This window comes from Nerophis lumbriciformis, linkage group LG07, assembly GCF_033978685.3.
Source record: "Nerophis lumbriciformis linkage group LG07, RoL_Nlum_v2.1, whole genome shotgun sequence".
NCBI lineage: Eukaryota > Metazoa > Chordata > Actinopteri > Syngnathiformes > Syngnathidae > Nerophis > Nerophis lumbriciformis.
The window spans coordinates 44,738,308-44,756,665 of NC_084554.2; the positions used below are offsets into that span (position 1 = coordinate 44,738,308).

Below are 18,358 nucleotides of genomic sequence, written 5' to 3' on the forward strand. Positions count from 1 at the left end.
ATGGTGGTAAGCTACATTTGTAGCCACAGCTGCCCTGGGGTAGACTGACGGAAGCATGGCTGCCAATTTGCGCCTACGGCCCCTCCGACCGCCATCTATCATTCATTCACCAGTGTGAGCGGCACTGGGGGCAAGGGTTGTGTTATGTGTGAGTGACCATGTGTGTTGACTTTTTGTGTTGGTTGGATTTTTTTTTTTTTGCAATTTAGTAGGGAAGGTTGTTTGGATTGGGTCATACAGGTAAATACTGTGCGGTTTTCCTTCAGATCACAATTCGCGGTCATTGATCTGATTTTTTTTTTACTGTATCCAGAACGTGGCGGTGAATTGTCAGCAGTAATATTGTAAGATATTTTAAATTAATTTGGAAACACCCCTGCAGCCAGTTTCCTTGGCTCGCGGGCCAAACTTAAGATGCCTGCGGGCCGTAGTTTGGACACCCTTGACTTATTACTTTCGTTTGATTTGTTACCGGTACCAAAATATTGGTATCGGGACAACCCTTAAACAGTTGGCACATAGTCGTGTTTGCCGTGATCAAAGAGTTCCTAAACCAAATAGAGGGGCTCGTAAATCAAAGTTCCGCTGTAACTTAATATTGTCACACTGTTAATAGCAACCACCATTATTGAAAAATGTACAGTTAAAACATGCTGTATCGGTATTGGTATCGGCCTTATCGGAACATCCCGAATACTCCTTCCAATCACAATTTGCAAGGGTTAATTTATAGTATTTTTCTGCTGGGTTCAGGTCGGATTGTGTGGAGATCCTGACCCAGTGTGGGGACAGGAAACGTTTCCATGAGGGACAAACACCCGAGAGGATATGTGAGCTGCTGTCGCCCATCGACGATGCTGAACGCTGTATCCCGCTGCATAGATACCTCAGTGAGTGATGACGTTGAACCAATCTAAATACGCTTGGGCTTTTACAAAAACACTCACAACCACTTGACCGCTTAGATTCAAGTATGAATCTTGTTAGCACAATAGCATTACTCTTATATGTCAATTAGTCTAATTAGGAGTGACTTTAATGACATTTTATCTTATTCTCTCCTCCCGCCAGCCGCCAGTTCCCTGGGAAACAGCATTGTTGACGAGGTCATCCATCCCTGCAACCCTAACCCTTGCCCGAGTAGCCACGTATGCCAGGTGAACCGGAGGGGCTGCCTGGATGAGCTCAGCTGTCAACCCTTCCTCTGTGTGCCAGGTACCTTTCAAAAGTTAATCACATATACAACCTGGCATCACCCGAAATGGAGGATGTTCAATTTTGTTAAAAAAAAAAAAAGAAAGAAGATAACAGACATGACACAAAACTATAGTCATTTCAAATGTCAACGTTCTGGGTTTAAGAAACACTAAAATAACTCGAGAAAATAAATGGTGGTAGTAAGAGTGTAATTTTTTGATCAAGCAGAGTAAAAAATATGGAATCAGTTAATACTGAGGAAAGAATGATGTAATCACCCTGTAAATGTTCATGTCCAAAGCTAACACCCGTGTCAGATTAAATCTCTTCATTAGTCTGCAGTCAAAAAAGAGTGTTGACACCTTGTAAAGCTGTTGCAGCAGGTGAATAGACATAAATCATGGAGATGTCAATTGCTTGGATTTTACTGACGTCACGTCCGGCCCAAAAAAATACACGTTGTGGTCAAGCTAGTTCTGTTCTCTATGGGTACTAGACGCCATTTAGTCTTTTTCGAAGAAAAAATGCCCCATGCTTGTGTTGTTTTCGGCTGTACGAACTGTTCAAATCGCAAAAAGGATAAACGTATCTTCAGACTTCCTCGAGAGGTAATCAAGAAGGGCAGAAAAGTGCAAGATTTTACGAAACGACGACGAGAAAAGCAGCTCACACTCTAGTCCAAGGAACCAGAGTCGAAGAATGCACGAGTTTGCAGTGATCACTTCGTTAAAGATTTGTTTGATATCATTTTAACGTTTATTATTTCCCATTGAAGTGTTATCTTGATATTTGTATTTCTTAAACACATGTTTGCTACGAGTGTTTCGTAAAGCACCAACTCAGCGAAGCTGATTAAAATAAATCAAATGTGAGCAAAATTTAAGAGTTAAGCTTTTACCAAAGAAAACAATCATAAACGAATCTTTCAGCACACACACAATGTTGACATCTATAGTTATATTTTGATAAACAATCATAAATGATAATGTAACTTGCTATAGAGCAAAAAATGTAAACACCTGCAAATAGTGCGGATCTCACTTAGTAAAATGTGTGGTAGAAACAGAAGAAAATGGTGGATGACAAGCTGATCTGACAACAGCAATCAGAGAAAGTTGGCGCAAGATTGATGAAGAGTTCTGTTGTCACTCGTTAAGTCCATGCCTCAGAGACTGCAAGGTGTTATTAAAGCCAGAGGTGGTGCAACATAGTACTAGTGTTGTTGTTTTTTTGTTTATCTTTCACGATTCCATCCTTTTTTCCTCAGAATTGAGTGATTCCTATATTTTTTCTGCTTGATTTAAAGATAAAACTGTTACGACCTACCGCAATTTATTTTATTGTTTTTTTGTGTTACTTAAGGCAGAAAGTTGCCATTTGAAATGACTATAGTTTTGTTTAGTCTGTTATCTGATTTTTTATTTTTTTATTTTTTACAAAATTAATTACTTGAATGAACATCCTCCAAGTCGGCTGATACCATAATTTTTTAAAGAAATGGTGCATATTAGATAGAAAGCAATGACTTTTTGTGTATTTCCCAGGCTGTAAATTAGGCGAGGCCTCAGATTTCCTGGTGCCGCAGGACGCTCGCGTTCAGGTGCCAACTCGCACTGGTCCGACCGGGTGCTACGAGGTCTGCACTTGCGGTGCCAGCGGGCGCCTGGAGAACTGTGCGGAGGTACCTTGCGTGGACATCAACAAGCCTTGCGTCGTAGGCGGACAGAAGAAGAGTAAGTCGTAAGATTGTATTTTATTTGCATGCACATGCGTGACCGATCACAGAAAAGAAATGCCATATTATTTTAGTCAGCCAACAGATATTTAGTGCAATCATTGCTTCTCAGGTCCTTGTGGAACCAGTCAGATGTTAGAAACTGCCACTGACTTTAATGTTTGAGTATGACAGAATTCATGGAATGTACATTTCTTCATGTAATAGTAACACATCATTAAATCATGAAATTGTAAAAATTATCATTAAATTATAAATGATTAATTAAATAAATCATTAAATAGTTAAATTGTAAAATAATTAAACATAAATGTACATTAAATAATGACACATTTATTTATTTAATACCAATTATAATTAATTAGACACGTTTAAGTATTTATTTGAAGATGTGTTTTTTTTATTTTGTCCTATTTGGTCCACCATAAAAAACATGTTTCCTATCTTCTTTTCTCCTGCTCTGGGAGAGAATATTCAGTGGGCAATGTGTTATAGCACTGAAAAGCATTTTGCATATTTGTTTGAACCTTTTTAGATCACGTTGAACAACAAATACATTTTTTTGTTCTTTTTGAGATTTTTGTCTTTAATTTGCTTACCTGTACAAAATTGTCTCTCCATTCCTTTTGGAGTTGTTCAATCATTAATATGATCTCCCACAGTTGAGTCGGCCTCAACATTAAAACATTGCATTTCATTCATTTTTACAGGTGTACTGTCGCTGTACGTCTGTGTTTTAACGGCCTTTACGTGCGGCACAAGAATTTAAAAGTTCCACTCAATGGCCGCACTTAAAATATGAATAAGTGGCGACCACCATAAAATGACTAGCCGTGTTTCAGGGAGATGCTTGATACTGCAGCGCATCCAAGGTGATCCAAAGTGTTAAGCAATGTTTATAGTTTAAATAAGTATTTCATTTATTTTTAAATTTCAGGCACTTTAAAATCGTTTCTGTTACAGTCTTAAAAACAATGTTAAAGTTATTCTTGCAAGTTGATCTATATTTCTTTGTCTTTTTAGTTTTAATAAGGATACGATTTAATGCAGAGGTGTACTTAAAACAATTTTATAAACAAATTATACTATTTATAGTCTCGTTGGACGACGAAATGTTTTCTTCTTCCTGGGGGGGCCGTAACAGAAAGTAATTGAGAAGCACTGATCAAGTGACGTAATTGTCACAGTTCAATTAAATATGGAACAGAGGAATCCAAGGATGCAGATGGATTTGTGAGTAAATAGTTCTTTACTTAACAAAAGAAGCGATCACAACAATGATCCAAAAATAGAATATAACAAAAAGCGACGGTGCGAAAAAAAGAGAACACAAAAAGAGCACCGTGACAAAAAGAACAAAAGCTAATATACAAACTAACTAAACTTGGGTCGGAGTTGCAAGACGTGCAAACTATCAACGTACATACCAAGCTGGATGGCACTGGAAATAGCCAAGATGATACGTAGCAAAAATACAAGGAGCATAGGAGTCTTCATACGACCAGAGTCAAGGAGTGGAATAGCCGAGTGCCATCCAGCCGACCAGGTGCTGCTTAAGTAGTGCTGGTGAGATTAGAGACAGCTGTGCACGTCTTGCAGCTCCGCCCACAGGAAAACACAGGAACTCTGAGGAAGACAAAAAGTAAGAACCAGGTCTGCTGCACCAACAAGGGAAAACTGAGCATACAAACCACAAGGTGGCAGCAGGCGGTGACAGTAATGACAGTTTATTGGGGATAGCAGGACGGTTTTTGCCGCTAAGCTCCGCCCACTATGAATAGGTCAAAATGGTTACTGACCAATCGAGTATTTCTGGGTGCCATTGTCATCATTTGTACCGATTATGTAAATTTGTGGAGCCAAATTATTTAGGTTTCATGTTTAAAATTTTGTGGTGATGCATCAGATCAAAGTTTGTCTCTATGCCCCGCCCACATCCTATGGTGTGGGCAAATTTCCTTTGCAATTTATCATCGTCCACTTGTAGTAGTAGATTTTATTTGTAAAAAGCACTTTATATTGAGTAAACAATCTCAAAGTGCTACAGTGTATTAAAAAATTAAATAAAATAAAATAAAAAGATAATAAATTAAAAAATAAAAAATAAAAACTAGAACAGCCAAATAGCTATAACTAGTATGCATATATCTAAAAAAAGAAGAAGTTTTTTTTTTAAAAGAAGGGCTTTTAAGCCTTTTTTAAAAGCATCCACAGTCTGTGGTGCCCTCAGGTGGTCAGGGAGAGCGTTCCACAGACTGGGAGCGGCAGAGCAGAAAGTGATACTACACTACTTGTGTAGTATCTTTCATTTTAACTGAGGCTCATTCGGTCAACCTCTCTTGAAGGAGTTCTTTAAAGTACGCCCCATGTTTTTAATCCTAAAAATGTTCGACGAAAACCAAGATGTCCGACTAAACATGGGTTCTTGAGACTTCTACACACGTCCTCTTACAATAGACGTCTCCATCGATTTTCACGACGATATGTGAATCTAATAGCATGGAATAATTGTTTTCTCATTTTTAAAAGCTGCTGTCTTCCCTAGGCTACGCGCACACACACATAAGTCCCTTTGGTGTGCTCACAATTAATCAGAAATCTCAAAAATCCCTAACTTTAACAACCATATTGCTACAATAATAAACTTTTAAAGGTTGTAAATAGAGGTGTTTGTAAATTGATGTAATTAATTGTAAATGTGTGTGTGTGTGTGTTTCCTCCAGATCACGGGACATCTTTCAAACTGGACTGTGGCAACTGCTTCTGCTTTGCCGGTGACGTCGTCTGCTCAGACAGAGAATGTTCCGACATTGAAGGCCCCGACGAAGACCGTCAACATTTTACTGGTCTGTATGCTTTATAAATGTGACGAGATTCCATAAATAATGTCGTGAATCAAGGTCTTTCGCTGTTTTAGGACGTTATATTAAGTCTTGTGTGCACCTCCCACACGATTTCTAAGCAAAACGTTGTTCATTGATTACAGTCTTCCTTTTTAAAATATTTATTGATTACAAGTAACTACAGAAGTAATATGTGGATAAATATTTATTGATTGCATCAAGTTACTACAGAAGTAATATGTGGATATATCTTTATTGATTACATCAAGTAACTACAGAAGTAATATGTGGATATATCTTTATTGATTACAGCTTGTAACTACAGAAGTAACATGTGGATAAATCTTTACTGATTACATCAAGTAACTACAAAAGTAATATGCGAATAAATATTTCTTAATTACATCAAGTAACTACAGAAGTTATATGTAAATACATATTTATTGGATAAATGTTTATTGATTACATCAAGTAACTGTAGAAGTAATAGATTACATCAAGTAACTACAGAGGTAATATGTCGATAAATATTGATTACATCAAGTAACTGCAGAAGTAATTTGTAAATAAATCTTTATAGATTACATCAAGTAACTACAGAGGTATATGTCGATAAATATTGATTACATCAAGTAACTAAAGAAGTAATATGTGGATAAATATTTGTTGATTATGTCAAGTAACTACATAAGTAATATGTAGATAAATGCTGTCTTTAAATTGAAGTGAATTGATGATTTGTATAAAGGCAACACCTGGTGGTCACAGTAGTTCACTGAATTTAGCGAGTAATGCAGTAAGTTGACTGATGCGGACACCTTTGTTACTGGAAACTTTTTAACACTGCCTTGGAGACTTTGTATGTGTAAATAATATGCAACTCTAACTATTTGATACTTGTTTATATTGACAATAATTATGTTTTAGGCTGCAATATTGTTAAATGATTATTATCACGTATGTTTAGCTTGTGCGCTATTGTGTGCTTAGCTGATGCATAGCTGCTCGCCTATTGCCTACCATGTTTACCTTTAGTAAATATCACTAAAACCAGTGCCTTTTACTTCGAATGCTATATGATGTGTTCTTTAAGAAAATATGTAAAATAAATATATAATTTCTAGCAGCTGCTGAAACAAACCCCTCCTTACACCACCTTGTCAGGTCTCCCATGCAGCTGTCCAGACCACTTCATCCCCGTGTGCGCCTCCAACGGCCGCACGTACCCCAGTGCTTGCGTGGCTCGCTGCGTGGGTTTCAAGGACCATCAGTTTGTCTTTGGCCAGTGTCGCCTGACCAACCCGTGTGCCAGCAAGCCCTGCCAGAGAAACCAGAGGTGGGCACAGCTGCCGTGACCAAAATATCAAGCTCTTATTTAGATGTCTGCGGTGTTTTCCTCACTACTTATGTTTCATGCTGGTCGGTGGTTTCTCTGTCAAGACGGTGGGTTGTTCTACCCACCAACGTGCACTTTGACTTTCACATTCCAGCAGCTTTTTGTGCTTGACTGTCAAAGTTGACGCTGATTTCCTTCAACTGCACTACTTTTATTCCAAAGCGTTCACTTGCCTTCTTGTGTTTTTTGTAAGTTGCAAAAATAGAATTGCGTGTTGTTTCTAGGTGCATTCCAAAATACCGAGTGTGCCTAAGTGACTCGTCGGACTGCCCGCAGTACGAATGCGCGGGGCGACAGCTGTCCTGCGATAAGAACAGCGTGGAGCCGGTCTGCGACACCGACGGTCTCATCCATGCCAGCCTGTGCCAACTGCAGCAGGCTGGGAAAAGCCTGGCCTACATGGGACACTGTCAGGTGAGTTAAACCACCTTTGAACTCTTCACAACATCCACATGCTCTCAGGCTGGAAAGTAGGAGGTATTTTACTTTGAAAAGTACAAGACCGGTACACCCTTTTCTTTTGTATGCCAATCCAAATTTAGCAAGATATGAACTAGAGATGTCCTGATCTTATATTGATATCGGCCCAATATCAGTAAAAAAACAAATATGGGATGATATCGGCTTGCATGACAAATGTGCGATACAATCAGTCCTGCAGTGTGTGTGTATAGTTGTGTGTGATATCATGTGCAATACAAGTAGTCCTGCAGTGTTTACTTGTGTGTGATATCATGTGCGATACAAGCAGTCCTGCAGTGTGTTTACTTGTGTGTGATATCATGTGTGATACAAGCAGTCCTGCAGCATCTTTACTTGTGTATGATATCATGTGCGATACAAGCACCATGCAGTGTGTTTACTTGTGTGTAATATCATGTGCAATACATGCAGTCTTGCAGTGGGTTTACTTGTGTGAGATATCATGTGCCATACAAGCAGTCCTGCAGCGTGTTTACTTGTGTGTGATATCATATCTGATACAAGCAGTCCTGCAGCAAGTTTACTTGTGTGTGATATCACGTGCGATACAAGCAGTTCTGCAGTGTTTACTTGTGTGTGATATCATGTGTGATACAAGCAGTCCTGCAGCAGGTTTACTTGTGTGTGATATCATGTGCGATACCAGCAGTCCTGCAGTGTGTTTACTTGTGTGGGATATCATGTGCTATACAAGCACCCTGCAGTGTGTTTATTTGTGTGTGATATCATGTGCAAAACACGCAGTCTTGCAGTATGTTTACTTGTGTGAGATATTATGTGCAATACAAGCAGTCCTGCAGCGTGCTTACTTGTGTGCGATATCATATCTGATACAAGCAGTCCTGCAGCAAGTTTACTTGTGTGTGATATCATGTGTGATACAAGCAGTCCTGCAGCAGGTTTACTTGTGTGTGATATCATGTGCGATACCAGCAGTCCTGCAGTGTGTTTACTTGTGTGGGATATCATGTGCTATACAAGCACCCTGCAGTGTGTTTACTTGTGTGTGATATCATGTGCAAAACACGCAGTCTTGCAGTATGTTTACTTGTGTGAGATATCATGTGCAATACAAGCAGTCCTGCAGCGTGCTTACTTGTGTGCGATATCATATCCGATACAAGCAGTCCTGCAGCAAGTTTACTTGTGTGTGATATCACGTGCGATACAAGCAGTCCTGCAGCAGGTTTACTTGTGTGTGATATCATGTGCGATACCAGCAGTCCTGCAGTGTGTTTACTTGTGTGGGATATCATGTGCTATACAAGCACTCTTCAGTGTGTTTACTTGTGTGTGTGATATCATGTGCAAAACACGCAGTCTTGCAGTATGTTTACTTGTGTGAGATATCATGTGCAATACAAGCAGTCCTGCAGCGTGCTTACTTATGTGCGATATCATATCCGATACAAGCAGTCCTGCAGCGTGCTTACTTGTGTGCGATATCATATCCGATACAAGCAGTCCTGCAGCAAGTTTACTTGTGTGTGATATCACGTGCAATACAAGCAGTCTTGCAGAGTGTTTACTTGGGTGTCATATCATGAGCGATACAAGCAGTCCTGCAGCAGGTTTACTTGTGTGTGATATCACGTGCGATACAAGCAGTCCTGCAGTGTTTACTTGTGTGTGATATCATGTGTGATACAAGCAGTCCTGCAGCAGGTTTACTTGTGTGTGATATCATGTGTGATACCAGCAGTCCTGCAGTGTGTTTACTTGTGTGGGATATCATGTGCTATACAAGCACCCTGCAGTGTGTTTACTTGTGTGTGATATCATGTGCAAAACACGCAGTCTTGCAGTATGTTTACTTGTGTGAGATATCATGTGCAATACAAGCAGTCCTGCAGCGTGTTTACTTGTGTGTGATATCATATCCGATACAAGCAGTCCTGCAGCAAGTTTACTTGTGTGTGATATCACGTGTGATACAAGCAGTCCTTCAGCAGGTTTACTTGTGTGTGATATCATGTGCGATACCAGCAGTCCTGCAGTGTGTTTACTTGTGTGGGATATCATGTGCTATATAAGCACCCTTCAGTGTGTTTACTTGTGTGTGTGATATCATGTGCAAGACACGCAGTCTTGCAGTATGTTTACTTGTGTGAGATATCATGTGCAATACAAGCAGTCCTGCAGCGTGCTTACTTGTGTGCGATATCATATCCGATACAAGCAGTCCTGCAGCAAGTTTACTTGTGTGTGATATCACGTGCGATACAAGCAGTCTTGCAGAGTGTTTACTTGGGTGTCATATCATGAGCGATACAAGCAGTCCTGCAGCAGGTTTACTTGTGTGTGATATCATGTGCGATAGCAGCAGTCCTGCAGTGTGTTTGCTTGTGTGTGATATCTTGTGCAATACACACAGTATTGCAGTGTGTTTACTCGTGTAAGATATCATGTGCAATACAAGCAGTCCTGCAGCGTGTTTACTTGTGTGTGATACCACGTGCGATACAAGCAGTCCTGCAGCGTCTTTATTTGTGTGTGATATCATGTGCGATACAAGCAGTCATGTAGCGTGTTTACTTGTTTGTGATATCATGTGCGATACACGCAGTCCTGCAGCGTGTTTACGTGTACTGGACAGCCAGTTAACATCTAAACGTCCTCCAATAAGCACACAATTTATTCTATTATTTTATTATTACCATTTACAAATGGTAAACATGCTAGGCTATAGGCTACAAGGAGCTAACAGCTACACAACAGCTAAGCACACAATAGCACACAAGCCAGACGTACGTAATAATCATTGAACAATAAAACAGCACATTTGTAAATATAAACAAGCATCAAATGATTATAGTTGCAAATCACTTACACATACAAAGTCTCCAAGGCAGAATGAAAAGTATCCAGTAAGAAAAGGGTTCGCATTATTCAACTTACAGTGTCATGACCTTAACTTGATGAATTTTTGTGGTCTCTACATGTCGCAAAAAAATCGTAAGTCCATTCCAGACAGTCAATAATAAATAGGCTGAAAAATTAGATTCAAACGTTTAGAATGCTAATGTTCGCATGCTAACAGTTAGCATCTGTCAAGTACCAAGTTATATGATTTTGAGGTGAACGGCTGTGAAATTAGATTAAACTAGTTAGAATTCTAACGTTAGCATGCTAACAGTTAGCATGGTCAAGTAGCAAGTTTTATGACCCTAAACTGAACAGCAGGCAATTATCTATTCTGTTCTACCAGAATATCGGGACTTCTCTTGTATGAACGCGTGGCGATTAAAAAAAAAAAAAAACCTTGGCAGAGGTAAAACTTGGGTTTTGTCCAGTGAGTATTTCTGAGCTTGTTGTTTCTAGGAGGCCTGTAGGAGGCGGCAGCAAGTGTGCGGCCACAATGGCGAGACCTACAACACGCTGTGCGACGCCTACTCTGACCGCGTGGGCGTCGACTACGAGGGCCACTGCCAGGCTGCGGGGGCCGTGTCTGAGATGGTGACCGACTCTGCCTGCAGTCTCGTTTCTTGTCCACATCCCTCACCTGCTGGCTGCCTGCCCGTCACGCCGCCAGGTGAGTCATACAACACCCGGATCGCCAAAGCACACAGCAGCTGTTCACAAATGCAAATATGTGCTATATATTTGTGCCACATCTATATGCGATATATTTGTTCTATAAATACGTGCCATGCTGCTAGAAAACTTTTCCGCACTATAGAACACACCGATATATAAGCCGCAGCCACTAAATTTTAGAAAGAAAAAATATTTACCCATATATAAGCTTCACCGGACTATAAGCCACAGATAAATACTTTGTGAAATGAGTTATTTATAGGGATGTCCGATAATTTCGGACTGCCGATATTATCGGCCGATAAATGCTTTAAAATGTAATATCGGAAATTATCGGTATCGATTTCAAAATTATCGGTATCGGTTTCAAAAAGTTAAATTTTTGACTTTTTAAAACGCCGCTGTGTACACGGACGTAGGGAGAAGTACAGAGCGCCAATAAACCTTAAATGCACTTGTTTTGCGTGACGGCCCAATCACATAATATCTACGACTTTTCACACACACAAGTGAATGCAATCATACTTGGTCAACAGCCATACAGGTCACACTAAGGGTGGCCATATAAACAACGTTAACACTGTTACAAATATGCGCCACACTGTGAACCCACATCAAACAAGAATGACAAACACATTTCGGGAGAACATCGGCACCGTAACACAACATAAACACAACAGAACAAATACCCAGAACCCCTTGCAGCACTAACACTCTTCCGGGACACTACAATATACACCCCCCGCTACCCCCTACGCCCCCCCCCCCACCTCAACCCCGCCCCAGCATGTACCAAATTCCAAGCTGCTGTTTTGAGGCATGTTTAAAAAAATAATGCACTTTGTGACTTCAATAATAAATATGGCAGTGCCATGTTGGCATTTTTTTCCATAACTTGAGTTGATTTATTTTGGAAAACCTTGTTACATTGTTTAATGCATCCAGCGGGGCATCACAACAAAATTAGGCATAATAATGTGTTAATTCCACGACTGTGTATATCGGTATTGGTTAATATCGGAATCGGTAAGTAAGTGTTGGACAATATCGGATATCGGCAAAAAAGCCATTGTCGGACATCTCTAGTTATTTACACAGAAATATTCTGTAAATGTTTATTTACACACCTTAATAACTGACTTGTCTGTAACACGGCAGTAAAACGGCCGATCAGACAAAACAGAAGTCATCGTCATGGACCCACTAGCTGCCAAAGCTAGCTCTCCAATCAGCTAAACCAGGGGTCTCCAAACTTTTTGACTCGGGGATCGCATTGGGTTTAAACAATTTGGCCGGGGGCCAGGCCGTATGTTTGGTGTGATTATTTTTATATATATATATATATATATATATATATATATATATATATATATATATATATATATATATATATATATATATATATATATACATACTGTATATGTGAGTGTGAATGTTGTCTGTCTATCTGTGTTGGCCCTGCGATGAGGTGGTGACTTGTCCATATATTCCTTGCGCACTAATTGACTGACAGAACGATAATTATGTCACGTTATCAATGGGAAAATGCATTTTTAGACAACATAATTTGCCTGAGTGGCTAGGAGACACCGAGAGTAACAAGCGGTAGAAAATGGATTAGAAAGGACCGATTTAAAAAAAATAAGAATTAAAATTATTTATATATTTTATTCATTTTTTTAACTTGAAACTTTCCGCGAGCCGTAGTTTGGGTACCCCTGAGCTAAACAGACTCAATAACTCCACAGTGACGTTTTGGTGGAATTGTGAAAAACTGAATCAATACAAAAAGAATGCCATTGTAAGTTAATACCAACAAAGACACTTGTAGTTGTGTTAGCATATTAGCTCATGCTAACGGCACCAGTTTCATTATATTACGATAGCACGTACATATATGCATGAAAACACTCCTACAGACATCACACATGGGGCGGTTTAGTAAGTGAGAATTGTTTTAGTTATATTGTAAAACTTAAAACGTTGCTTGGATTGATTAATGAAGAATCCATAAGAGTAAAAACACAATGGACGGCTAGAAGACAGAAAGGCACTTGTACTTCTGGTTGAAAGCACCAAATGGAAGGACACTGCAGCACCTGCAGTGCGCGAACTCGTCTAAAACATGGCGCCATAACACACTATATAGTCCGTAATTTAGGGTATATTTTGTTTTGCCGGATTGTAAACAGATTGTAAGAACCTCAAAGTGAAAACCGAAGAAAAAGGAACAAGAGACAAACAAAAGTATAGAGTGTTTATGCCATGAGTCGGCCCTGGACACAAACATTTGTTTACATTTGGGTGTTCCCCAGGTGCCTGCTGTCCGGTCTGTGCCAGCGTGCTGCAAATCCTCTGGAACAAAGAACTGATCAACACTTTCTCAAAGGTTTTCTTCCACATTTTTGTAATAATAGTCATTGAACAATTGTTGCTTTAAGGCAGAAGTGAGGCAGTTTGAGACAAAAACTACACAAGTCGTGGCCATAGAAAACATGTTGACAAGATCTGAAGTCATTGTCTATATCATAATTAGATTAGAACATTTTACCCGGAATTACCAGGAATTTTCCCCCATTTAATTGAATGGAAAACTTCTACATATCCCACATAGCTCTTGCGAATCAAGCTAGCATGCTAACTTTTTTAGCATATTTTTCATTTTTGTTAGCGAATTTCGCAGCCTTACACATTATATGGGAAGCCGAAATGTCGAGTCCCAAGTTGGAATTTTAACTGGAACACCCTTCCAGGACGGATTTCCTACTCGGAGAGTATGGGCATTGGCTTCAAAGATGGCTGCTCTGAATACAAACAATAATACAAGCTTTTATAATATCCTTTATTAACACTTTTAATTAGTTTTTGTCGCACTAATTTACACTTTTTCAGCTAATTTTGCAGCCATACACCTTAGAATCCTATAACGTGGATTCTAATTTTTTGCTAATTTTGTTACTGTCTACCCCAAAGTCATATAACTTGGTACTTGACATATGTTACAGTTATACTAGCAGAGTGTGCTAACTTTTTTTTAGCTAATTTTACACTTTTTCAGCTAATTTTGCAGCCGTACACCTTTGAATCATACAACTTAATATGTGTCACATGCTAACTTTTTTTTGCTAATTTTGTTACTGTCTGCCCCAAAGTCATATAACTTGGTACTTGACATATGTTACAGTTATACTAGCAGAGTGTGCTAACTTTTTTTTTAGCTAATTTTACACTTTTTCAGCTAATTTTGCAGCCATACACCTTGGAATCATATAACTTTATATCTGTCACATGCTAACTTTTTTTGTTAATTTTGTTACTGTCTGCCCCAAAGTCATATAACTTGGTACTTGACATATGCTACAGTTATACTAACAGAGCGTGCTAACTTTTTTAGCTAATTCTACACTTTTTCAGCTAATTTCGCAGCCGTACACCTTGGAATCATATAACTTGGTATGTGTCACATGCTAACTTGTTTTGCTAATTTTGTTACTGTCTGCCCCAAAGTCATATAACTTGGTACTTGACATATGTCACAGTTATACTAACAGAGCGTGCTAACTTTTTTAGCTAATTCTATACTTTTTCAGCTAATTTCGCAGCCGTACACCTTTGAATCATATAACTTGGTATGTGTCACATGCTAACTTGTTTTGCTAATTTTGTTGCTGTCTGCCCCAAAGTCATATAACTTGATACTTTACATATGTAATAGTTATACTAACGGAGCGTGCTAACTTTTTCTTTAGCTAATTTTACACTTTTTCAGCTAATTTTGCAGCCATACACCTTGGAATCATATAACTTGGTATATGTCACATGCTAACTTTTTTTGCTAATTGTGTTACTGTCTGCCCCAAAGTCATAACTTGGTACTTTACATATGTAACAGTTATACTAGCAGAGTGTGCTAACTTTTTTTTAGCTAATTTCACACATTTTCAGCTAAATTTGCAGCCGTACACCTTAGAGTCATATAACTTGGTATGTGTCAAATGCTAATTTTTTAGCTAATTTTGTTACTGTTTGCCCCAAGGTCATAACTTAGTACTTGACATATGTTACAATTATACTAGCAGAGTGTGCTAACTTTTTTTAGCTAATATTACACTTTTTCAGCTAATTTTGCAGCCACACACCTTAGAATCATATAACTTGGTACAACAAATGCTAACTTTTTAGGCACATTTTGTAACCGTTTACCCAAGTCATATAACTTCACATATGCTAACTGTTAGCATGCTAACTTTTTTGCCAATTTTTCAGCCATACACCATAGAATCATATGGATGGATGGAAATAAAATTGCCTCTGCGCATGCGCATAGCATATATCCAACGAATCGATGACTAAATTAATCGCCAACTATTTTTATAATCGATTTTAATCGATTTAATCGATTAGTTGTTGCAGCCCTACTACAGTCAAGTGTTTTTATTGGCAAGTCTTTGTTCCAACATCTTTATACGTGCTCTACATGTGTGGAAGCTTGTGAAGTATTTGTCTTGCATAATTTATAGCCTGCCGCACGTACAGTGCAGTATTTTGAAAGGTGAATCTTTGTGAGACAAACAACACTTCATGCGTGCACCCATCTCATTTGTGTAACATTATTTTGTTGTACTTTTAATTCACAGCTGAATAAAAACCAGCCAGTGACAGTCCACGACGTTCTTCAAGTCATGCGGCTGCATGTGTCCGTGCCACAGTGCGACGTCTTTGGCTACCTCAGTATGGATCACACGCTGGTGATCCTCATCGCGCCTGTGGATCATCAGCCAACACCTCTGCAGGTAACACACATCTTCCTTGTGAGGGGAAAAAGCAGCAATTTACTCGAAAAGTCCAAATTTGAGCAGAAAAAGGTTCCAATTACAGAAGGTAAAAAGTGCTCCGATGTTGTTTGTGTTATTAATTGCTATGAAGTGGGATTAAAGATTAAAGAGGTGGGATTAAATGAGCTACTCCTTTTCGGAAACGTTGTAAAGAGAAATCAAAATATGTAAATTAAGTTATGTTTCACATTGAAATTGTGTAGATGTTCAGAATAAACTTCAACCTGACAACCGATATTTCAGGGGTCCTCACGAGGAAACCTTACAACGTATTAAATCCATAAATTGTTATAACATTGATGATACTTTGATCACATATTTGTAGCACTTTGTAGGAGAGTTCCATATTTTGAAAGGCAAAATATGACACACCTAAAAAACTGTTTGTATAAAGTGAGGTGCGTACTTGATAATGTTGCATTTCACTGTTTGTACAAAGTGAGGTGTGTACTTGATGACGTAGCCTTACACTTTTCGCATAAAGTGGGGGGTTTACTTAATGACATAGTTACGCTGTTCGTATAAAGTGAGGTGAGTACTTGATGATGCAGCCTTACACTGTTAGTATAAAGTGAGGTGCGTACTTGATGACGCAGCGGTACAGTTAGTATAAAGTCAGGTACGCACTTGATGACTTGTGTTACATTGTTAGTATAAAGTGAGGTACATAGTTGATGAGGCAGCATTACACTGTTAGTATAAAGTGAGGTGCGTACTTGATGACATAGCGGTACACTGTTCGTATAAAGTGAGGTGCGTACTTGATGACATAGTTACACTGCTAGTATAAATAAAGTGAGGTGCGTGTTTGATGATGTAGTGTTACACTGTTAGCATGAAGTGAGGTATGTACAATGTTAGTATAAAGTGAGGTGCGTACATTGTTAGTTTAAAGTGAGGTGCATATACTGTTCGTATAAAGTGAGGTGTGAACACTGTTCAGATAAAGTGAGGTGTGTACACTGTTGGTATAAAGTGAGGTGAGTACAGTGTTCGTATAAAGTGAGGTGCGTACTTGATGACATAGTTACACTGCTAGTATAAATAAAGTGAGGTGCGTGATTGATGACGTAGCGTTACACTGTTAGCATGAAGTGAGGTATGTACAGTTAGTATAAAGTGAGGTGCATACACTGTTAGTATAAAGTGAGGTGCATACACTGTTCGTATAAAGTGAGGTGCGAATACTGTTCAGATAAAGTGAGGTGTGTACACTGTTGGTATAAAGTGAGGTGAGTACAATGGTCGTATAAAGTGAGTTGCGTACACTGTTGGTATAAAGTGAGGTGTGTACACTGTTCGTATAAAGTAAGGTGCGTACTTGATGATGTAGCATTACACTGTTACTATAAAGTGAGGTGCGTACTTGATGACGTAGCGTTACACTGTTAGTATAAAGTGAGGTGCGTATACTGTTGGTATAAAGTGAGGTGCATACACTGTTCGTATAAAGTAAGGTGCGTACTTGATGACGTAGCGTTACACTGTTGGTATAAAGTGAGGCGCGTAGACTGGTGGTATTAAGTAAGGTGCGTTGACTGTTGGTATAAAGTGAAGTGCATAGACTGTTGGTAGGAAGTGAGGTGTGTAGACTGTTGGTCAAAAGTGAGGTGCATAGACTGTTGGTATATAGTGAAATGCATATTTGATGGCGTTACACTCTTAGTATAAAGTAAAGTGCGTACTTGATGACGTAGCGTTACACTGTTGGTATAAAGTAAGATGCGTAGACTGTTGGTATAAAGTGAGGTGCGTAGACTGTTGGTATGAAGTGACGTGCGTATACTGTTGGTATGAAGGTAGGTGCGTAGATTGTTGGTATGAAGTGAGGTGGGTAGACTGTTGGTAGGAAGTGAGGTGCGTAGACTGTTGGTAGGAAGTGAGGTGCATAGACTGTTGGTATAAAGTGAGGTGCGTAGACTGTTGGTGGGAAGTGAGGTGCGTTGACTGTTGGTAAAAAGTGAGGTGCATAGACTGTTGGTATATAGTGAGGTGCGTACTTGATGGCATTACACTCTTAGTATAAAGTAAAGTGCGTACTTGATGACGTAGCGTTACACTGTTGGTATAAAGTGAGCTGCGTAGACTGTTGGTATAAAGTGAGGTGCGTAGACTGTTGGTATGAAGTGAGGTGCGTAGACTGTTGGTATAAAGTGAGGTGCATAGACTGTTGGTATAAAGTGAGGTGTGTAGACTGTTGGTATAAAGTGAGGTGCGTAGACTGTTGGTATGAAGTGAGGTGCGTAGACTGTTGGTATAAAGTGAGGTGCGTAGACTGTTGGTATAAAGTGAGGTGCGTAGACTGTTGGTATAAAGTGAGGTGCGTAGACTG

General features: G+C 39.2%; 1 protein-coding gene across 1 annotated transcript in view; it reads left to right on the forward strand.

Annotated features, from left to right (window-relative positions):
* reck (reversion-inducing-cysteine-rich protein with kazal motifs) overlaps nucleotides 1-18,358 on the forward strand; it is a 65,698-nt gene that overhangs the window by 44,417 nt on the left and 2,923 nt on the right. Inside the window, exons 12-20 of the mRNA XM_061965093.2 lie at nucleotides 754-890; nucleotides 1,072-1,215; nucleotides 2,742-2,930; nucleotides 5,656-5,778; nucleotides 6,940-7,111; nucleotides 7,396-7,585; nucleotides 10,976-11,186; nucleotides 13,507-13,580; nucleotides 15,829-15,984. Coding sequence (XP_061821077.1) covers nucleotides 754-890; nucleotides 1,072-1,215; nucleotides 2,742-2,930; nucleotides 5,656-5,778; nucleotides 6,940-7,111; nucleotides 7,396-7,585; nucleotides 10,976-11,186; nucleotides 13,507-13,580; nucleotides 15,829-15,984 — 1,396 coding nt within the window. The remainder of the gene's footprint in view (nucleotides 1-753; nucleotides 891-1,071; nucleotides 1,216-2,741; nucleotides 2,931-5,655; nucleotides 5,779-6,939; nucleotides 7,112-7,395; nucleotides 7,586-10,975; nucleotides 11,187-13,506; nucleotides 13,581-15,828; nucleotides 15,985-18,358) is intronic.